Raw genomic sequence first — 23968 nt, forward strand, 5'->3', positions numbered from 1 at the left:
ACCTAGTCTTTGAAACTACGCAACCAGTATTCCGGGTAAAACCTCCTCAAGACCTTGAATAATATTATGGCTTTCTTTTTTTCTACCAGAAATACTTTGACCCAATGGATACTAAGACTAGCATTGCTTTTTATATGTCGTCTTTTTATATGTCTTCTCGTCACAGTTTAGTCACTACATGTAGTATTCCTACATCCTTACCTCACAAATTTTGAAAAGAACCCATTTTTTTCCAAAAACTCTTACTGAACCAGAAGCGCATAACCTTGTACTTTGTACTACTAAGTTTCAGGCTTTTTTTTCTTTCTCTACTTCAGTCTTGTGATGATTTAGTATTTGGTGTGACTATATTATAATTTTATAAGTGCAAATTCTTTTGTGTGCAATGAATCTTACAGGATTTTTTGATGAAAAACATCCAGCAGATTCTGTTATCACTTGTCAAATGTCCCAACAAAATCTGACTGCTTCTTGGGAATGAGGTGTCTATTTTTAGTTAAAAAAAAAAAAAACAAAGCTTGATTCTACTTTCTGCCTTCCTGAGCTCTGATTAGTTGAAATTCTCATTACAAAAGACTTAACACTTTTTTTTCCTCTTGACTTTGACAAACCTCTGTACAGTCTTAGAACCAGCCCAAACTTGTAGGAAGCCTAAATGCTAATACAGTCTTATTGAGCTGGGTTCTAATGGATGAGTAGCAAAGAAACCAACTCTTCAGCTGAAAATATGTATGGCATGGTGCTCTGAATGAACTTACAAACATTGGTGTTGAATACTAGAAGCTTCACATAAAAATAGATCTCTGACTTGGAGACTGGAGTTTATATGTTAAAAGTCCTCTAATTTTTCCCCTCTGCATTCTAAAGTTCATTCTGAAAATGGTTGTGCAAGACTGGTTGTGTCTTAATTATGTAGGCACCTTCAATCTCTGGCAAATGGGATGTGGAGGCTTTGCCTGTGTTTCAGCTGCTTCTTTTCAGTGCTGAATTATAATGGAAAAAAACCTATTTCCACAAGCTGTTTAAACTTAGATACTGTGTCAGGGCTAGAACCAGCTGAAGTGGTAGGAGGATAGTAACTTCAGGCGAAAGGGACAGCTAGGTTGGAAGTAATAGTACCCTAGATAACCATAGTAACACTTGCTAAAAGTTGTCGTTTGGAGCTGTAAGGTTATTGCAGAATTACTCAGCAGTTGCTTCCACTTTAGCAAAACTGTTAATTATCATCCTAAAGTGCTGCTGTTGCCTAAATGGAGGACTCCTATCTCATGTTCACTGAGCAGACACTAAAGTTCCCTAATTGGGTGTAATACATTATTTGAGAACTGAAGAACACATCTCCTAGAAATGCCTTGTTCTGTCAGAACTCAGTAGCTCAGTACCTAGCCTATATGTAGGCCACTGGGACACAAAATGAAGTTTTCCTCTGGTATGAATTCAGCACGTTTTCCTGGTGCATGTTTCAATAGATGAGATGCTACAGAGATTGCAACAATAGCAATGTCTTTGGCTTTTAAACATGAATTTTGGTTGTGTTGAGAACATTCTCGCACTTTTGGAAAAAAAATTGTACAAAGGAAGTGCTCCCACAAAATATTGGAATTTCAAGTTCAATTTTCTTTTATCCTTTTCTCTTTGTGTACTCTATTGTGGTATACAAAAACTATTACTGGGATGGAGTTACTCTTCAGCCCTGCTGTAGGATGTGTTTCTGTCAAGAAATTGTTCTAAGACTCTGTATCCCAAATGGGCATAATAAGAGCATGATTTTTTTTTCTGCTCCAAACAGAAATCCTCACTGGTGCACCATTTAAGTTCCTTTTGTGGACTTTTTCCTTGGTTTAAATAATTGTAATAGAGTAGTCCAAGGAGAATGTTATACCACACAGAATGGATAACAAGAAAACAAACTAATTCTTGAAAGGTTTCGCTCATTTTTAAATGTGAAACTACCTTAAGGGTAAGGGTTGGACTGCTTTCCTCACTGAAAATTGTCCTTGATTTCAAATGTATACATTCTGTTGATAAAAATATTTTATCACAAGGGGGCACCAAAGATTTTTCTTACAGAACAGAACTTCAGTTGTTTTTCTTCTTGCTTTAACCCTTATGCACTAATTCAAAGCTACAATTGCAAAAAGTTTTGAATAGTTTAAAGCAAGGGTGGCTATAATTCCTGCCCCCAGGAGCTGCATACCAAAATATTCAAGAGAAGAGTGGCATCTTGGGAAGCAATTCAGATGGTATTACTTCTTCAGGGCCTCCTTTGCAGGGTGAAGCTGTGCTGGGCACGCAGCCAAGTCCTATAGCTACCAGGCAAGATTGGCCTAAGCAGCGCCTGCTGGCTCAGTTCCTCCCTCAGCCATGGACTTGGATTATCTGGTAGTCTCCATGCCAGCCTGGTGTTGGCTACAAAATGTAATCCTCTCATGGAATTGTTGCAGTTGAAGTATTTGAGAATTGATAGCTTCAGGAGCTGCATTCTCTGGACTTTATTTCCCGACTACAGCAAATGCATTTGACAATAAAATCCAAAATAGTTTTACAAAGTATGGATAATCTATAAGTGCCTCCTCAATCTATCATGATTTAAAATGATCACTGGGAATACATCTTATTGTATGCATTTTATTCATACTTAATTGATATATTACAGGTCTTATGAGGAACGGCTGAGGGAACTGGGCTTGTTCAGTCTGGAGAAGAGGAGGCTGAGGGGAGACCTTATCGCTCTCTACAACTACCTGAAAGGGGGTTGTGGTGAGGTGGGTGTTGGTCTCTTCTCCCAGGTAACTAGTGATAGGATGAGAGGAAATGGCCTCAAGTTGCATCAGGGGAGATTTAGATTGGATATTAGGGAAAATTTCTTCACCAAGAGAGTGGTCAAGCATTGGAAAAGGCTGCCCAGGGAGGTGGTGGAGTCACCATCTCTGGAAGTGTTCAAAAAAACATATGGATGTGGCACTTCAGGACATGGTTTAGGGGACATGGTGGCGTTGGGTTAATGGTTGGACTTGATGATCTTGAAGATCTTTTCCAACCTTAATGATTCTGTGCTTCTGATAACTTTAGTGAGCAAGAAAGGGAAAATACTAACTTTTTTGAACTCAAAATTGGGAAGGGGTTCAGTATTCCCACATAAGATATTTTAAACAATATCAGAATGGCAGCTTTTTTTAGTTTTGTGCTGCTAAATGAAGACTAGGTGAGCATTTGGGAACTTAGTGTTCTATATTATTTAACCAGGTACTTCTGGAGTCCAGGAGAGCAATAAGTAGGAAAGCAGAATACCTACAAAATAAGAAGGCCGTAATTTTGCATGCTTTTCTGAAGCATTATTGAAATCTTAAGGAGCATCTGTTAGTTATGGATTCTATATACCATTCTTAACACCTGTTGTTTGTTCTGGAAGCTGATGTACGTGAAATCTTTTTCTTCTTTCCTCCTGACTTTTTTTTTTTTTAAGCTGGATCAGTTTCCCAGTCTGCTTCATTACACAGCTACACAAGCAGCCATGGCAGCATAACACAAAAAGGTGGGAACTGGTGGTCAGTGGGATGTGCTGTCTCAAACAGCACTGCTGCTTATCCACAGGCTCAATGCATCAGTAATATCCCACAGAGATAATTTACCTCTTAGCTGGGGAATCCTGGGTTTGGAGATTGCTGTTGACATCTGTTTGACTGTAACAGCAAGACTGGAAAGACACGCATGCATTTAGTGTTTCTTTTTGCGTATATGCCACCTACTGCCAGGAGATGATCTTGCTAAAGCACATGTTTGGCATTATTGGCATATGTTATTCCTATCTGCTGAAGCTTCTTTATATGTCTCTTGCATTGACCCCTTGGTTGGATAGAACACCTGTTGAGCCAAGATCAAGGAACTGACCTGATTTAAACCAAGCTACAAGTAACCCCAGAAAAAAAAATTGTCAGGAAATTTGCTTGCACAACTAAAAATGAAGTGGTGGTAAACTTGCAAAGCCTAAGTTATCATAGCCAAAATGTATTATAAAACATGACTCCAGTTTATCTACATGAAAAGTAGAGAATAGACAGTGACAATGCAATCTTCTATACATACTGCCAAAATTTCTAATATATCCCCTGATAGTGAAATCTCTCTGAGAAGTAACTGTCATCTATATCTTATGTTTCAGGTGAAAGCTATGCTATGTTAACTGTAGTAGGGCTGCTAGCAATAAACTCTCTCTGCCTTGCTGTTAACTTATGCCCTATGACAATTTTTTTTATCTTTCATGTGGTTTGATAGCTGTGGGTCTAGTAGTTCTTTCCTGATTTTCATATTGTCTTCATAGAATGATTTTATTTCTAATACACTTTTTCAAACTGCCATAATCTTGCTGAATAGTTTTTTCAATTGAGTCTTAATACTCCTTTCCAAAATTAGAAAAGATAGTATGATATTCTCCTAAAGTTCTAGCAGTTATCTCTTAAGACACAAATACAAGTTTCTGAAGGAATCAGATGACTGCAGGTATGAAGTAGGTAGCTGGCACGTACGAGGTAGCAAGAGTACAAACATATCACAAATTGCTTAAGTGGTCCTTCCAAATTCTGATTCACTTTCCAGGTATGCCTCTGTATTCCCTTTATCTTTCCCAAGACCCATACTAAGCAAAGGGAAATGAAACTTTAAATAAAGCCTTTAAACTTGATAAAACACCTCTACCTTGTCCTGGTACACTAAGATTTTTATAGGAATCCTTGGGCCATTGGTGACTTGGACAAGTCAAGGAGTATTCTCCAGTGACTATTCTCCAGTAGGGACTTTTGTAGAAGTCGAGTTCTTTGGACTTGCCTTCCCTCTGACAGTCTCCTCCACTAGCAAAAGGCTTCTAATGTTGATAGACCAAAGCTATGTCTTACCTCTTCCTTTACTATTTAGCCCTTTCTATTTTAAGCACTTTTTTTTCTAGACTATCTTCAGGATTTTTTTTTCTCCTTTCAGAATTCTTTTGAGTATTCATATTCCTAATAACTGTTTCCTCAGGTGTCTGCATTAACTTTTTCTGACAGCCACAGAATTGCGTTACATTGCTGTAAACTAGAACTATAAGATTCAATACACAAGAGGCCATACTACCACAAGAGGCTGTACAACCACAACAGGCAGCTTCTGCCATTTTGCCAACAGAATAATTTAAGGCATTTAAGGGCACAATCAATTTGTGCTTTCTTCTTAGGGTCTGACTCCCATTTTGGCAGTTCTGCAGTCAATATTTAAATAGGCTTCCTAGCACCTGTTTCCAGTTTATGAGATTGCTACTTTCAGATGCAGAAGCTAAAATGTATGTGGCAATCATCCAAAGAAGAAAGAGTAGTTACATTGAACTAAAGTTGGATTTCTGTGAAGATATTTAGGTATTCAAGATATCACATGGTGAAATGCCCACCTATATCTGACATGGGGAGTTTCTATTGAAAATCAATGAGAATTAGTTCATAGTCGCCCTTGGAGATCCCTCTACATGCCTATCTGCATTTTTTAATAGTATTTGCTACTTTTTGAATGAGTAGTTAACTATGGGGATGTTCATGACTTCACTGTGACCACTGCCAGAAGTCAAACACAGGTTAGCACCTAAACGCACAAGTGTGCATTTGGATTTAATAAAGCAACCCATTTTATGTCATTTCTTTGCTTGAGTTAAGTCACAAGAAGACTTGTTCACTGAGCAAGCTGGCATAGTTTTTATGCTCGTTTCTTTGAGTGCAAATTGTCTCAGCAGTTTTGATCCAATTTGCCTGGCTGATACTTTGAAACACTTTCCCTGGTAAATGTTTGGAAGCATAAATTTCTGAGGAGTGTGGAGGAAAAGGTCAATGACAGATTAAAGTCTTGACTGAAAGTTCACCTCTCTAAATGGCTCTTCAGTAATGAGCAGAGGAGGGAGATGTCAGCAGGGATGGAGAGGACCAATTCATATTTTCCTCCCATTTGTCTTCCTGTGCAGATCTCGTCCTATGCTGGCCTTCTGCTAGATTACCATTTTCTCAAAATGCTAATAATTTGAAACCTACTTTTAGCCTTTCTAATTTCTATTGTCTAGAATTTTACTGGTAACACCTTTTTAAGAACTTATTCTCCATCCTGTCAATCCATTCATCTTTTCTACAAGATCAGATGCTTTTTGGGATAGATCATGGCTTTGACTATATTTAGGAAACTTTCTGTAGGTCTGCAGTTCTGCAAAGATAAATAATCATCAGAATAAAAATAAGAAAAGAGAATGGAAAGAGAAAAATGTGGAAAAGGAGGAAAATGAGCCCCTCACTACAAGAAGGACGCTGAGGTGCTGGAGCGTGTCCAGAGAAGGGCAACGAAGCTGGTGAGGGGTCTGGAGCACAAGTTTTATGAGGAGCCGCTGAGGGAACTGGGGTTGTTTAGCCTGGAGAAAACGAGGCTGAGGAGAGACCTTATCGCTCTCTACAGCTACCTGAAAGGGGGTTGTGGCGACGAGGGTGTTGGCTTCTTCTCCCAACTAACTAGTGATAGGACAAGAGGAAATGGCCTCAAGTTGCACCAGGGGAGGTTTAGATTGGATATTAGGAAAAATTTCTTCACTGAGAGGGTGGTCAGGCATTGGAACAGGCTGCCCAGGGAGGTGGTGGAGTTGCCATCTCCGGAAGTGTTCAAAAAACGTGTGGATGTGGCACTTCAGGACATGGTTTAGGGGACATGGTGGCGCTGGATTAATGGTTGGACTTGATGATCTTGAAGGTCCCTTCCAACCTAGTGATTCTGTGATCTTTGTATCTCAGCTTCATCAGCTGGTGAACATTTAACTGGCAATATGAAATCGCAACTGAAATACACACACACAAAATATTTAACCTAAGTATGTGTTGCTAACTAAGATAATGAGAAAGCGATAATGACTGCTAATAGATTCTCCATGAGAGAGTACAGTGTGTATTTCCTGATGAGCTTAATCCAAAAGGCCATCTTTGAAGCACACTACAAAGAGAACACAGACCGAAGAGTTTTATACCAAAATATACCAGATGACAGAAGGAGAGAAAAAGGACTTTTTTTTTTTGTTGACTTATCTCCTAACCTCAATTCTATCTAAGATGACTTGTGGCATCCATTTCTAATTTTAAAAAAGATGCATTAGTTATGTTTCTGTTGCTGTTTTTTCTTCAAAAATTATAAGCAACTAGAGAAGTTTAGGAGAATGTTATACACCAAAGATTATGTCTAAACCTGCATCAGAAAGAAAAAGGGGCAGGGGGAAAAGGACTGGAATGAACATTAGCTTAAACATTTGAAATCATATGTCATGGTCCTGACACATGGTACTAAGAAATCATGTGTTTAAATGTATGCCATTCAGTTTTAACCTACTGTTTGTCATGTCTGATTGAATAGAATTTGCATACAGAGAATTTAAGGGTAGTTAATACTTCGTCAGAATACTTATCATGCTATTTAAATTGCCCATAGCTCACTTAAGTTTGAATCTTTATATTTTATTCTTTGCTTCTGTTGAATATGCTTTTCATATATATCAAACTTTTGGCTGAAATGTGTATCTTGGCTATGATATTATTCAGTTTGCCTCTGAGGTCCCCGGAAATACAGATCTTCCCTTAAGTGAAAAAAACCCCAACAAAAAACACAAGACAATTCACCCTAAAAAGCTAATCAGACAGCTAACACCATTCCACCAAGATAATCAGAAGAGGCATTATTGCAGCATTTAGTAATGAGAGCAGTGATTGTGGGATTGGGCAGGCATCCCCAGGAGTGGGAATGCACACCTGGAATAGAGGGTGCAAAATACCCTGTGTTTCTAGGAGATAAGCCATTTCCCCTGCCTCTGTGATATTTGATTTGTTGCTTGTTCATTTTGACAGTCATCAGTTCCTCGGCTTTTATCTGTAGTCCCTGAGCATGTGCATTTGTTCTGTTTGCACATGATCATGGATTCCACCAAAGTCATGTATGAAGTAAAATAAAACTTTTTTTCACAGCTGAAGAGCATGACTACTAGAGATACTACACTGTTCTGTGAAAGGGGGCACAAATGATAGAGTTTACTGGGAATGGGAGGCTCTTGGTGCATTTTGGGCACTTCCTGAGGACAGCTGATGGATTAAGCTTCATGTAACTTGCACACATGACATCTCATACAACTGATCCCAGTGGGATTTATGCCAAACTACTGAAATCAGTGCTGTTCTGGAAATAAGCAGCAGTAGAACCTTTAAGGTAACTTTCATGCCAAATAACCTGAGGGTTCCTGAAGAATGTATGCAGTTCTAGGATCAGCCACTCTCTAGGTAGGATGTTTTTCAGATCCCAGTTGTGGAAGACCTAAAGTCCACTGAAATCCTCCTATAGGAACCTGAATTCCTTCTTTGTACGCAGCTTTCGCTGACCATACCAGAAATGCGACTTTTTCGTATATCCTGGAGTACCCCCGCAAGCCAAGGAAGAAACTAACATTCTGGGAGTAGACTCTGTTCCATGTCTGTTAATGTCTTTTTTCCTTCCACCTCTGCTATTTATAAACTTTGCCCTAACTGGGAGAAAATGTAGCTGCCTTTGGATTTCTGCTACGTCTGAGCCTTGGCAGCAGGAGGAAGCAGGGGAGGCTGTTACCAAGGCTGCAGGTTGTGTTTCTGGCACATTACAGTGGAGATGTTTGTACCTGTTAGGAAACAGCCCAGGCTTCATCTCAGCCTTAGCAATAGGAAGCTCCTCACCTTTTCTTACTTGACCGCAGCAGAAGTGCTCTACCATAAATAGAACCGACTTTGTTACTTGGGATCAAGCCTTACAGCCTGCTTATGGGTCCAGAGTTATTTAGTACATGATGTAAATCCATTGGTCATTAGTCGTATGTTTTGAGATTTTTTTAAGTCAAAATCCCACGTGGCTGGGGTGTTTTGCTAACGTAGAAGAAGGTAGAATATAATTTTGGACTAAGAACTGCCTAGGTCAGTTGGGAAAAGAGCATTTAACTTCCTTTCTAGCTGCAAGTATCCTCAAATTCCTAGTGCACAGGCATCTCATTTGGGACCACATCATCAGCGTGCCTGATATCCAAATCTGCTTCGGGGAGACTTGCATCAGCAACAGCAGTATTTGCTTAGCGCTCAGCTCACCCCGTGCATTGTTTGCAGTGCCATAGCAACCCGCCTGAGCCGCGCGGCAGGGCCAGCCTGCCCCGGTGCAGACCAGCAGTCGCCGGTCAGGCCCAGCAACGATGCAGCTTCTCTTTCCGGTCCGCAGTCGAGGATTTCACCTTTGCAAATGAGGCCGTAAGCTTGCAGGTGGGGGTGCTGGCCCTTAGGCCTGTAGATCCGGGATGCAGTCGAAGAGGCTTACGACGGGTACGTGGCGCTTCCCAGGCAGGGTGGTGGGCAGGGGGTCTGCCCCCAGGGTGATTGCCTCAGGTACAGAGACGGTGATACAAAAGAGGGGGATTCTGAACTGTTAGGTTTAAACTTACCCAGCAAAATTCATCAATCTGAAGAGAGAACTTCACTCTCTCCAAACGGCATCACAAAAGATGGAATATTCTCCTAGAATGTGTGAGATCTGGTTTTCTGGGAACACCTACAATTACATTTTTTTAAATTCTGTCATATGATTCGTAATATTTGCTGTTCAAGGCTCCCAGAGTCTCACACAAATCTGTATTTTCATTAAAATCAGCAAGCTTCTAGTAATCAATTTGCAAGGGAAAGCTGACAAGAAGTTAACTGATATGTATGAGAAATAATCTAGGTAAATAATACTTGAATTATATTTAAATAGTTCTTGTGATAGTCAACGTTTTTATGCATGGGTCAACATTACTGCATGTTCTTAGAGCTTATTTTATTTCCTCAGGCTAAGTTATTTTATTTACAAGTATCCAGGAAGGTTGTCATGCCTCACTACTTTTTGTTTCTGTTCAGTAATCGTAGTTGAACAAGCTTGACTGTATTGCTTAGATAACGTATGATATTTTATTTTTGTGTTTCAGAGCCTCCATGTATAACAGAAGAAGTGTTTGTAAGTATGCTTTATAAGGCTTCATCATTCATTTTGCCATGCAACTATAGAGCAAAAAAAGCAAAAAACTTTTTTTGAAACTGTTGTCTGGTTTCTCACTCCTTTCCTCTCTCTAAGCATGGAGTACTGAGTATTTTCTTACAATTTTCTCAGATAAAAAAATGTTTAATTTGAAAATAATTAGGAAAAAAGTAACAGGCAACTATGGAGAATAAGGATGGAAATGAAAAGGAAAGTGAAATAGGATGAAGGAAGGAAACAATGAACTGGAAGGTTCAACATGACGGGTTTAACAATCATCTCCTTGCTTTACCTTTTCTGCCCTTTGTTCATAGCTCGTTGTAGAATTCCCCTGATGTTTGTCTTCTCATTTGAGAGGTACATATGTCTGTTACCTCATATGAAACGACACTTTATATCTTGCAGCTTAGGTAACATTTGCCTCTTCCCCCTTTTGGATGCCTTTGTAACCGTGTATTTGAAAATATAAATGTATCGCTATTCCTTTTGGGATCCTCTAGATATTATTTTATTTATACTGTTTATTATCATAAATGGTATCAACATGAATTCAGGCAGATATAACCAATATCTATAACAGACATTTAGCATATATAAATATGTACATGAGAACATCTCTCAACTGCATATTTACATGGCATTAAACCTTGATTCTGCAGGCTACTTAATGTGACGAGACATGTCTGACTCCAGGTGAACTTCACACATGGACATGAATCTGTCAGAGTTCTACGTAGGGTTGGGGTTTTATACTTTAACTTTTGACATTTAAAGATGTAATTTATTATATTTTTTTCAAGAGTGGAGAGTTAGTTATCATTTAGTGGGTACTGCAACGCGAAATGCAAACCTTTCAAGATGGTGCCACTTTTACCCACATTCAGCTTTTCCTTTGGTGTCTAATAATTTCTGTGTTTCTGTACTTTTTCATGATGGCAGTAATAGAGAAAGATATCAAATACTATAGATAGAAAGTCATTGTGTTTGTTTCCACAAAATATCTAAGAAATGGTTGTATATCATTGCCAAAATGATTTTACAATTTCTTTCAATGTTAGAAGAGTGATAGAAATCAAGCCCAGGATATTCCTACTTATACACAAATTGCATGAAGACACAACTGCAGTTTTGAACAAATTTTTAGCATGCCTTGACGTCCAGTTGCAATTGTAAGGCAGCTTTTTCTAGTCATAAGTTGGACTGTGCAGCAGGAAAGATGACATTGGAAGAAATGAAACAAAATGCTTCCTGACACAAAAATCTAAGCTATAGTGTTGTATATGCAACTCCATAACCTATAATGTGCAAATATGAAAGTACAACTATGCTTTCAAATGAAAATAAGACTGACCACAAATACCTCTCCAAAAACCAGAGGAAACTGTATGGTGTGTAGGTGCAGTAAGATCAGTCAATAGTAAAGCTTGCATTAATAAGATCATAAACATTTTATTGATTAATCAACCACTGTGTTTACATTTCTTGCTGTTATGTGGGCCTACAGAGAATTACGTCCTTGGCAAATTAAAAACACGTTACCTGCATATTCTTAAAGACCATATACTTCAGCCAGTAATAAATTAATTGTTTTGAGTAAATCCTTTGAAACAGTAAGATATTTTCATGGGGTATTATCATATCTAGCTGTCTTCAGATTCATCCTTATCAGTATCAAATCTAATTGTGCATTACCCAAACCAAACATGAGGCAGACTGCAGATTGTTTCAAATGAATTTTTTTGTCAATTGTGTTAACACTTGCTGAATTTAAATTTCTGGATCTGATTGATTGCCTAGTGACATTAGCAAGAGGATTTTCTGTTGACTTCAAAATGCTTTGAGTGTGACACTTTGATAAAGGCTCCTCCTTAATCAGTGCCCTAACATCTCTAGATCCATGGTACTGCAACTGTGTTGGACCATGGGCCTGTGATCCCTATAAAGCACGATCTCTGTAATGCATAAAGCCTTGCTTTCAGTGTTGTCAGCATTTTGCAGGAATGAGCATGAGCTAACTTGCCTGTCCTGTATCAGTCACAGCAGCAACCACAAGTGCCAGGGAATAAATGTTGGCAGACTAAGGCTGGACAAACACCATCAGGTCTGGTTCTGACTTGTCATGCAGTGCAGAGGGGCCTTCCTGAGTTCATATTAAAGTACATTAGCTCAAGATTTCTTCCTTACCTGAGTACAAGCTGTCTCTATTTAGGTTAGACACTGTGGGGTTTGGATCAAGATACCGCCTGCCTACAAGTGATACCATGTACACTGTGCGTAACATCTCTTTAATGCTGTTCCTCACCAGCTATGAACATTTCAATGCTATGAACTTAAGAAAGAGAAAAAAATGTTATGTCACAAGACCTTTGCTGACATTGGCAAATACATTTTAGCTTAGGTGCATTCTTCTTGTGTTGCAATGCTGAAATAACAGAATATTCGAGAAACTGAAACTATTAAAAACTGTTCAGGAGTCTTCATTATACTGAACACAGATTTCTGAAGACCAATGGAATAATGCTCTACTTCTACCTTTTGTTGAATTGAAATGGGGCTGATGGTGGTATTGAGTCCAGTAGAAGTAAGATTGGGTTCCATACTTACTGATTTGTCAACAGTAAAAAAATTTAATTTCTATTCTACAGTTTTTGAGTCTTGTTAGCAGTATTTAAAATGCAGGGGTCAGAAAGGGTACACCACCACCTGTGGATGCAGTCTTCACTTCTGATGAGGTCAACAGGAAGCCTCCCAGTTCTGTCAAATTCAAAGTGTGGCATACACTGCTTGGTTGGTGAGCCAAATTATAGATCCGTGAACTCCCTTTTATTCCCCAAACATCCCCCAAAACATCCCCAAGCAGCAGTGTGGGAGCAGAAGCAGGCTCTAGTGAACTTTTATACTCCCCTCCTTCCCAGATGTGAGAGAGAAAAGTATAATGTGGGCAATTTCTAGGCTGTTATCTTATGCACATTTTTTCAAAAGTAAACATGCAGATTTCCAGCATTTAGAAGCTGTTGGGTTTATGAAAGCTTTATCTGTAAATTTCTTGGCAAAGGCTTTACCTTCATGTGTGTTTTTTAAATTGATAAGAACCTCAGCAGTGTGCAATGACTAGAATATAACGATGCAATGATTATATTCTCAAAAGCGCGAAATAACATTTTGCAGAAGTTTGCATGTCATATCTCATGGAAAAATCATTGTTTGAGGCAATAGTGCATTCAAACCATGTTAGCACAGATTAGTACAAGCCTTGCTTTGTGTTTTTGTCTCTCTGTAGGAAGAATGCTTGGCCACAGATGATATGCTTGTGGACTACTTCAACGAATTTTTGAGTCTTCCGGTAAGTACCTTACAGAAATCCCTTGCAAAATACAAGAAATAGCTTACTAAGATTAATAGTAAGGTAATCCAGCTTAGAACATTTTGCGCTTTGCCACCGGGTAGTTAAATGGCTTTTACAATATGTCTGTATTTTAGTGGTAGTAACTCTTATTGCTCTTGTCATTATCCGTGTCAAGAAAAATAACACAGTATCTGGACTTCTGGAGACAGATTTTCTCTTGCAAATTTATGCATATAAATCACAGTGCACCGAAACAATATGAATAGGAAATGAAAAAGACATGTAAATACTTATTTTAAAAGTATAAGGACTCCACTTTTATTCCAGTGTCACTACATGCCGACATAACAAATGTTTGTCCTTTTACATTCTTCTGGCAATGCACTCAGTGACTAATAAACACTTTAACTCAGGAACCAACTCTGTTTCTCTTCGTGACTGTGAAGGTGTCAAAGTTGGCACTCCCCTCCTCTTCCTCTCCCGTCTGTAGCTAGAAGGATGCAGCCTTACACCGTATTCTGTGTGCTGGTCTGGTTGCAGTTAGACTGCCATACACAGTGCCCTATATTTAACCAGTTGCCCAATATTTTGCTCCTTTTTCTCATCAACTACCCTGGCCCCCCCCACTCTCATGAGAGTCACATGTACTGTCTCGCTCCCTCAATGTGGCAACCTCACCCAACTTCATCTTAGTAGTCTTGGCCTTGACTATCCCCATTCTCTCCATTCCCACACCTCATATCCATACTCCCTTTCAAGGTGGCACAGACCTTTCCACAGTGTCACTCATGGTCCCCGTGGGGTCTCCCAGCCAATCGACCCCAGAGCTGCCCCACAGCCTGTTCCCCTCCTAAAGCACTGCAGTCCAACAGGCTACACTATGAGAACATACACTCATTTCTGCAACTTGTTTGGTAGAAACCACCACCAGTATTAGGAAGGGGCAGAATATTTCTTGATGCTCCTTGGACCTAAGACTATGGCGTAGCCACTGTTGGAATAAATTCAGTTATGATTCAGGCTTACCAAACTGAACTAGACATAGATGTGGTCTCTAAGCCACATCACACATTTGTGTAAAAGTGCACATAATGGGAGTTGCAGAACTGAGGATGGTAGAACGGGCTCCCCAAGCCAATTTTTTATCTTCAAGTAGAATCTGGAGGTATTAACTCTATATCAGAGTGTGGGTTTTGTGCACAGCAGCGATACTGATTTCTCTCAGGAGCTCAGCCTTTACATGCTTTCACCACACTATAAGATTCCTAAGAATTTTTACAAAGTTAGGGAGACACAGGTGGAAGAAAATGCGTGGTTAGAGGGCTGGGTTTTTTCCTTTTTCTTTTTCCCCCTTGCAACTGCTTTAGGATAGCTGCCTAAATGCCAGCCTAACTACATAGCTTTTAAACCCAGGCCTCCTTCCATGTGCCAGATTGTTCTTAGCACAGGAATCCCATCCTCCATGTCTTTGCTGCTTATTTGGAAACTATGCTTCAAGTTTTCCCCAAATCATAGAGGATGGAGCGGGTAAGAAGTTCAGCCTGCTTAGTCTCTGGGTCTCCTGGACATGGACAGATTTCAGGACATCTATTAGAGGCCAAAATTCTCCTTGACCTCAGAGGGTTCCTCAGCCCACAGTCCTGGCGCAGCTCAGCAGCTCTGAACCGCAGTGAGTGTCCAGGCACTCCTGTTGGCTCTGGAAGCCCACAGAAAAGAATTCACAGACACTCCTGAGTAAACACTGTTTTACGCTGGTAATCTTGATAGGTTTCTAAGACGACACATGGTCTCTCTCCCATATATTTACATATCTTCATGAAAACAGGAGCTCTATTAGCTATTTTTATCTGTACTGTTCTCATAATTGGCTTTATTTTCTTTTTGATATTTTCCTAAGGATTTGCCCTCTGCAGGATTAAGTTCTATCAATGCCTTGAATTCTGTGGCTTGAATACCTTATATTCCCAATTTCCCTATCCTCTTCAGAAGCCTTCTACAAAAACACGGCATTGAAATTTCCATTGCTTTATTCTTGTTGTGCTTATATGCTGTTGCCTGGGAACAGTATTACCCAGGTGTGCTAGTAGTCAGGCAACAAGTTAAACTGAAAATATTGTGTGACTTGATACAAGAAATCAGGGGTAGCATATGCTTATTTTAAGAGACTGCCGCTGCGTTGATTTATAATGCACCACTAGTGTATGGAAAATTGTATCACTGGGTACTTGCCACAGCAGCTGCATATTTTTTTCTTTTTGCTTTGATTTACAGTATATCCTTTAAGTGATCTTGTTGTTATAATAATATTCAGTACAACCTGACATGAATATCTAGGTACTCTAAAGATCTACATACTGTAATGGATAGTTTGTACAGAAAATACTTCTGAAAGATAAAATAATACAAAAAACCTCATGAGGGCACTTTTTGCTAGTAGTACAATGATTTCACAGTAGCAGAAACCAATTACATGACTTAGAAATGAGTTACACCTTCCTTAGTAACTAATCTAAAATGAAAGATTTAAGAGAAACATTGGCCTGGATACATTTCCATTTCTAGCCAGTCAGGCATCCCTAGAATTCAAATCTTTGATTCATGTATTTAAAACATCCAAGAATACCTTTAGCCAGGAATGAAAATTCAGAAGTCAGAAATTGCCATCCAGCTCAATGTTGGAAGCCTCAGTAAGAAAGCGCAGTGATGTCAACTTGTTCATCCTGCACTCTACAAGCGGCCTGCTACACGTTCTACCCCAAGTCCATGCTGGGGTCTTACCCTGCATTTTCCAGTTACCAGTGATTCTGATGAAGACATACTCCTCCTCTTTGCAACCTCAAGGAGTTGCACTAGAGACAAAAGAGCCAACTGCACCTCGATTGAAGCATATTCAGGATGTGACATCTTTGGTGGCGAGTCCCTGGCTGTGGGTTTCCCTTGCAGCAGAAAGCTACCAAGTGACCACAATTTTGTCGACTTCAGATTTGAAGACTACTTCTTTTGAAAGTTGTTGTCACTATAAAAGCTCTTCGCTGACTAGTCTGGGATCCAGAATTCGATGCATGTGATGATTCTGAAGACAAATAAAGCCCAAATAATAAAATTTGGGCCAATAGGTCTTCCTGAAAACAGAATGGTCCTGAAAACCTAGTGCTGTCAAGAGTAAAACCAGGCCTGATCTATGAATAGCAGATGACAGAAAGGGCAGAAGGCAAAAAGCAATCCACTCTGCTGCACGGTTCAGGCCCTTCTCTGTTTTGCAGATGGCTGTGAATAATTCAACGCATTAATGCATCAATTCAAGGCATCAATGCATGCACATTAGTTTCCTCTTGTCTTTTCCAGGTGTGTGGAGGGAGGCTGCAGGTGCTAATAAAACCTCCCCTAAAAAGGCTTTTACGTCAGTTGAGCATGTTAAGTTGAGACTTACCAGGACTCAAACTTGCTTGATAACTTGGACATTCAAGGAAGCAAAAGAAGCATTCCTGACTTTTCTTACTGATAGTGGGTTTACTCAAAATGTTCTTCTCTTCTCTCTTAATTAGATTGTGGTATGTGATTGTGACTTGTGTCTTACTCATCAACAGAAGGGAAATCCTGGACTCATTAAAGTCAATGGGAGATTTGCCATTGACCATGTGCAGAGTGAATTTTCCAGGCACTTCATAGAAGCTGCTCAAATTCTCTTCTGGTCTGGACTCTCAGTGACATTTATTTATGATACACACATACCCATCTTAAGGAAGTTTTGGCAAAGCTCCTGGATGAGGTCTCTATTCATTCCCACCCTTTCAGGGCCTTAACCTAAGAGGCAGCCAAGCTGTGGTCACTCTGTTTCTCTTGGGATCAAGCTACATTATTTGGGGTGGGATGTGGTGAGCATATTTACACATTTGTTAAGTGTATCTGAAGTTAAGTATATCTGAAAACTGTTAAGTCAGAGCACAGTGAGATTTATATGTCTGATATCCTGGCAACATGTTGATGGATGCTGTTTTGGTTTCTGTTTTGGGAGGACTGAGAGAAATTTGCCTTCCCTTTAGTTAAGTCTATAACTTTAGGTTTCAGAATTATGTATTCTATTTATTCTTCAGGTGAAACCATATTCAATGTGCGTTTGACAGCTAAGAAATTTCCTTGCTGTCAAAAATGTACATGCAATTGTTTTTTTACTTAATAGTATTGCTGTACCACAGTCTGAAAACAGCTTTTTGTTGTTTGTTTGGAGATTTTTTCTGAAGCTGAGATTACTACCCTGACTTACATCAGTCATACTGGGTTCAAGGACAGAATTGCCTTGAGAGTGAAACAGTTTGCAAAGTCTTTAGATTTCTTTGTTGGTATTCTCAAGTCCTTGACGATCCGATATACTGTGCTAAATTGATAATGTATGTATCCCAAGCTTCAAGGCTCCTGCCAAACCTGATTTTTTTTTTTCTTAACATCTTGAGGTGTAATTTGGCTCTGGAGTTTTCCCTCTCTGTCTTCAAAGGAATAAAAATTGGCCCAAACTAGAGAGAAAATGATACGCTTAGTTTTTGGTTAGTGTATTTTACTTGTCTGTAAAAAGCCAAAGCACTTGCCAAATGCGGGGTAAGAAAGACATTTCTTAGTATATTAGATTGGCATGGATAATTTTTTCCCCCTTTCTTTATAACGTAGGTTATCATCTACTGCTTAACATAAGCATCTTCACTGAAGAGATTCCTCATTATTGCAGTGACCTAGAATATTGGTGGTGCCATAAACCTCTCTTGTTATTGTCCTGTGAAACATTGTGGGATTTTACAGCACTTGGCTTCTGTGGGAAAGAGGTTGAGTTCACTACAGGATATTGAACAGGGGATTTTTTTGTGGCTTGTAATGTGTGGGAATGGTTAGATCATGTTTTGCTCTGAAGTTCTTCACATACTGAAAGGGAAATGGATTGGCTGATCCTCTCTCCTGTACTGTAACTGGGAAAATGTTTCCTACAAGAAATTACATTACTTTTTTTGTGTTCTCATTTGATTTTTGTCATAACGTTATCCCTTTTTTTGGTGGTAGGGATGAGTTAAGAAGGTCAGGACTTACCTCTTCTTTTATTATGCTTATAAAAATATTCTGATTTATCATGCTAGTTTTCTGAAGTAAGCAAGTGAAATACACTTCTCCAGAAAGGTTTTAACTACTCTAAAATGCTTTTATATGATGGTTTAGTGAGATGTTCTATCTGGTAGAATTTGGGATTTGTACAGAATCACAGATCACTCAGGCTGGAAAGGGCTTTGGAGAGGTCTGTAGTCCAGCTTCCTGCACAAAGCAGGGTCAGTGCTGTAGTACTGAGACCAGGTTGCTTAGTGCTTTCTTCAGCTGGTCTTGAAAATGTCCAACAACTGATTCCATAGTCTCTCTGGACAGCCTGTTCCAATGCTAATCATCCCACAATTACCTTTTTACTTATATCCAGTTAAGACCTCCGTTGTTTCAGTATCTGACAATGGTCTCTTGTCCTCCCACCGTGCACCTCCATGAAAAGCCTGGCTCTATCTCCTTAGTAACATCCTTGTAAGTACTGTAAGACTGCTGCTAGGTCTTCTCAGAGCTGTCTCTTCTTCAGGCTAAACAAGTTCTCTTCCCTCAGCCACCCCTCACAGGGCAAGTGCTTCAGCCTCTGACCATCTCAGTGGTCTTCTACTGGACTTACTTACTTACTCAAATATATGAACGTACTTCTTGTACTGGGAGCACAAAACTGGATGCAGTATTCCAGGTGTAGTCGTACTAGTGTTGAATAAAGAGGATCTACTGGCTACTCTCTGACTGATACAAGAAGTATGCATGCCTCTTGATGTTCCTGGGGATAGGTAACTACACCTTGGTCCAAAACCCAAAAGTCTGGAGTAGAAACACCTTTTTCAGTCAAGTATGTAGTGTATGAAGTCTTAATCTTCTTATTCCATCGATGTATGTTCTTTTGTTCCATTAGTATATTGGTCTTATAAATGATTTGTAGTCACACTCCCAAAATAGCAATACACTTTACATTTTAAAAAATGTCACTAGCATCCGTTTCACTACATTAAAGTTGGTGTATGTTTTCTGTTCAGTTAATTAGAATGTGTACTGAAAAACCTAGATCTAGAGTAAGTTACAAAGGATTAAGTAAAAGTAGATGTGTGTGGTAAACTAATGTTGTCTTTACTTAGTTTTCAAGTTGAACAACATGGAGCTAAAATAATCTGGTCATGTCTAGTCACGTAGCCTTATATTATGGAATTTGCACTTTGTTTGCTTTTTTCTGCAAGCAAGAGCATTTCAAATCCTGAGAGACTGAAGCACCTTGTTTCTTAGTGTACTTTCTTCTGTTTCTTTTTTAAAAACATGAAAAAATAATTAAGGAAGAATACATTTGGAGGTTATTAAGGTTGCCCAGTTAGTCACTTAAAAGCTGGTAGCAGCCCAAATTAGGTTTGAAAGTAAATGAAATGTACACAGCAAACTGGGAGGAGATCTGAATGAAGTATAGGGAAACCTACTGCACATAAAAGGCTCTTTAAAATGCTGTTCAGTACATCTGGAGAAAAAACCACTAAAACCTGCAGAGTACCCTGGAGAAAATTAATGCCAAATGAGGCACAAGGTGTCAGAGAACAAAAACCAAGCCATGATTTCAATTGAAGTTAGGTAACTAAACAGACTAATGCAATTCAATGCATGGCTCTGAGCAGTGACAGTCTGATGTCATAGGCACTAATCATACACTTAAAGCCCTCACATGCTACGTGCTTTGCCAGGCTGCGCCTCCACAGTGAGACATTATGGGATAAGTAGGGAATGTTATAACCACATGTTGCAGCCACATGGTTCAATCCTGGGCATTGCCCTACAAGATGTTGATCAACAAAGGGGCTTCAAACAGAAGCAACAAAATAGCTGACACTGACATGGTTACTTTGGTCTTATATTGCTGGGAAGAAGAATAAAATTGGTCTGTAATGTATTTCTATATTATATGTAGCATGTATTCAGCATATGTAGTATGTATATGAATTATGTCTATGTGCGTATGCATGTGATACACAAAAAAGTTCAAGGAATTGAAAAATACAGTGCTTGACAATTAAAATAATCTTATTAAGTGCAGGGAAACAACAACTATACAAACACCAGGTGGGATCTTGTCTGGAACAAAGCCAAAAAGAATTTTCGCACTGGGTCTGGATATGGCCAGGATTTCCTTCAGTTCTTAAATACAACATACCTTCTTGTCTTCCAGCTCAGTGTGGAGATGCTTATATGCTTTGATTGTATATAATTTTATATTCATAACTGTCTTGAGTATTGCCCGTTACTTCTGTAAAATCCATCCATATTTTCCTTCTTCATTTCAACTAAGAGAATTTGAAAGATAGTCTTTTAGGGAAATACCTAATGCCAGAGCTCAAAAGATGAAAGATGGCTCTGTTTTAATGTGTACACAAGCAGTGTTTTTTTTGGAGTTGACAAAAGTTACAATTACATAGTTGAAGTTGAAGGTTGGTCTCCCTCCTGTATTATACTATATCTGACTGAACTAGTGATGTATAACAAAACTTACTACAGGCCACAGGTTTTGGTAGGTGTTTGACCTACAAGTAACAATATGGTGAAAAGCCTTTCCTACATACGGAGATCTTCATATTCATCCTCCCCAAATGCATCTCACATTTAAAAGGTCAGCTTTGTTGTTAATCTTTTCAAACCTTGATTGTTTGTGGTAATGAATGGTCTGTGATCTAGAATGAGTTAAATTCTTGATAATGAAGCATAGCTGAGACAAAAAGTAGAAATGCTTTGGAAAGCTGTACAGCAAAGAGACTGAAGAACAGAATAAAGAAAAATTACCAGCAGGCAAGAGAAAGAAGCCTCATAATACCAGCCTGCATTCTGTAGGATGCTTCTATACCATAAAAAGTAACTTTCTTAAATGAAAGAGTTCCCTTATTACAACATTATAAACTTTCCAAACTTCTTTTGTAGACTTTTGCCCAGCCAGTTAAGTTTAACTCTGACTTTGGGGTTTTTGAAGTAGTTAATGATGCCCCACAACGCCGGGAAAGCCAGCTGAAAAAAATTCTACATGATCAGAAACCTCCAAACCCCATTTATGATGTTCTAAGGAAAGCAAAGAATGACGGGCAGCTCTCCAAAATGCGCAGTGCTTCTCCAACCTTCAATATTGATCCAAATTACAACACTATGGTAAGCATCTTATAGCCTCTGAGTTTATATTTAGATCTTACTGGAGAGATACTGGCAGTAGTTATTGTTGTGTTTGGCTTGGTAGCTTGGGAAAAATGTTAATTTATGTTAGGAAAACATAATGATGGGCCAAATTATGCCCTGCGACGCACATGTGTCTAGCAGACAAGTGAATGGAATTACAGATGTACATCCTGTAGCACAGAATTTTGAAGATTCTGTAGGGCAGGATTCAGTTGTGTGGTCTGAATACTTTTTAATATTAAAAGAAAAAATATTTTTACAACAGTTACTTTGCTAGTGATCCCTGGAATGTGCAAATTGACTGAAACTAATGCATCTCAGTCTTTCCTTATTAATTAATTTCCTTGTGTGGCTATGAGCTCATCTGTGGTCTGGCAACACATAAATCTCTCTTCCATTAAGTCCCAAAGGATTTACATGGTTAGCATCAATTGAAATGGTCAGAGAAAATAATCTTTGGCAACAAGAAAGCTAAATTAATGGAAAGATAGGTTGGATTTTAGAAAAAAAAAAATCTTGTTTCAGACTTGCTCAGACACTATCAATTTTGGTATTCTTACCTGTTTACTTTCAGCACCAAATTAGGCAGGTTAAAATCAGGAGTTGAAGTACCATATGCACCTGAAAGAATGCAAGACAGTATAATTAGTTGTGGGAGTTTATCTTTAAACAACAGCTTTGGAGGAGAAAAAATATTTCACTGGGATACTTGGTTTATTCCTTTCTTGCTTACTTTGCATCGGTGTGACTGATGTGACTTCAGTTCATTTCATTCAAGGCCAGCCTAAGGTCTTACTACATTTTTAGAGGCGGCTGCTCTAAATTATGTCATAGCTGGAAAGCTGAGAGAAAAGCAGGGAGTTGTAACAGACTGCTGCTTTGCCCAGTGTAAGCTTAATGATTTTCAGAAAAGAAAACAGTGTTGAGAAAGGTCAAAAGGCAATGATGTTTAACAAAATGATAGTAATGCGAGATTGCAATTTTCTGCATCTAAACTGGATAAATGCTACAATGGGGCAAGACTCATAGACATCCCCACTGTGTTAAATAATTATTTTCACAAATACTTTGCTTGAGAGCACAAAAGCAGAAGAGCTATTCTTCATTTCTTATTTGGTCTCAGGATCCAACTGAGGAAATGTGTGCTTGTGCAAGTGTGGCTTAACATTGTTTTCTGGGATAACCTCACGTCATTGCAACTGTGGACAGCCTGTCTTGACAAATTCAAAGCCATTTCACTATTACTTACATGTTTCATGTGGTTTGGAGCAACAGGGCTCCTGTATTATTTAAGAATACATTTCTTTCTCTAGGCCATTTTCCATAGATGGGAAGCATTATGGCCTTTTGAGGAGCAGTACGCCTCAGTAGACTTTCTTCTCCTTTTGGGGAGAAAGAGTGATATTTCTTCTTATTTTTGACGACTCCTTTACCGGACAGGTAGCATAGATGCCTCATCCAGTTCAGTGTGGCATCTCAAAGCTGAGCTGGAACAAAATGGCCTACAAAATAGCATGCCAAAAATTTTTACTGCAGCTACACAAGGTGAAGGAAGTCCACTGCATTCATTGTACTACATTATGACTGAACCAGTAGAAGTCATCCCAGTCCAACTACAAGTAGTTCAGTTCAAATCAAATAAGATTTGATCTTCCAGGTATCGGGTGGTGTTGCCTCCTTTGCTTTGACTGCTTTCTTCACACTGACTGAAGAGATTGACAGTTGCTTTGTATGTTACATTGCTACAAAAAGTCACCTTGAGTGGCCATCACTGGCATATTATTAATGAAAATGAGCTATGATTGGAGAATCCTAGTAAGCCTTTCAGGCTACAGCCTGAATTTAAACAGATCTTGCCTAAGAAATACACCCGGTAGTATTTTTCTCTGTATTTTACTTCCCTCTCAGATTGTTACAGATTTACAGATAAGTGAAAGTTCTCTGCATGTGTGCATGCACACTTGCAAATTATTGATAGGGCAGTAAAGATCTTCTTACAAATAGTCAAAATCAACTTCATGTAAAATATATTTAGAAAAAAACCTGTGGAGTTGGGTAGAATTGATCACAACTATGGAAAGAAACTGGCTGGCATCCCACATACCTTACTTCAGAGAAACCCCAGTTCAGCAAAGCACTTAAGTATGTGTTTAACTTTAATCAAGGGAAGTTAAACACATGCTTAAACTTAAACACGTGCTAAAAGCTTTGCTGGATTGGGTCCCAGCAAGGCCTAAGGGTGACTGGGTAAGGAAGCTAACCAAGGTAACAAAACCCATCAGATTAAATGTAACACCATTCTCTGGGGAAGGGGAAAGA

General features: G+C 39.0%; 1 protein-coding gene across 1 annotated transcript in view; it reads left to right on the top strand.

Moving 5' to 3' along the window:
- Positions 1-9343: 9343 nt before the first annotated feature.
- The window catches only part of RGS22 (regulator of G-protein signaling 22), a gene marked incomplete at its 3' end in the record, with an annotated part of 59847 nt that continues 45222 nt past the window's right edge, over positions 9344-23968 (top strand). Inside the window, exons 1-4 of the mRNA XM_010292302.1 lie at positions 9344-9368; positions 10007-10035; positions 13337-13399; positions 21404-21625. Of these exons, the coding sequence (XP_010290604.1) occupies positions 9344-9368; positions 10007-10035; positions 13337-13399; positions 21404-21625 (339 nt within the window). The remainder of the gene's footprint in view (positions 9369-10006; positions 10036-13336; positions 13400-21403; positions 21626-23968) is intronic.

The sequence above is a fragment of the Phaethon lepturus genome, unplaced genomic scaffold (assembly GCF_000687285.1).
Source record: "Phaethon lepturus isolate BGI_N335 unplaced genomic scaffold, ASM68728v1 scaffold23108, whole genome shotgun sequence".
Lineage (NCBI taxonomy): Eukaryota > Metazoa > Chordata > Aves > Phaethontiformes > Phaethontidae > Phaethon > Phaethon lepturus.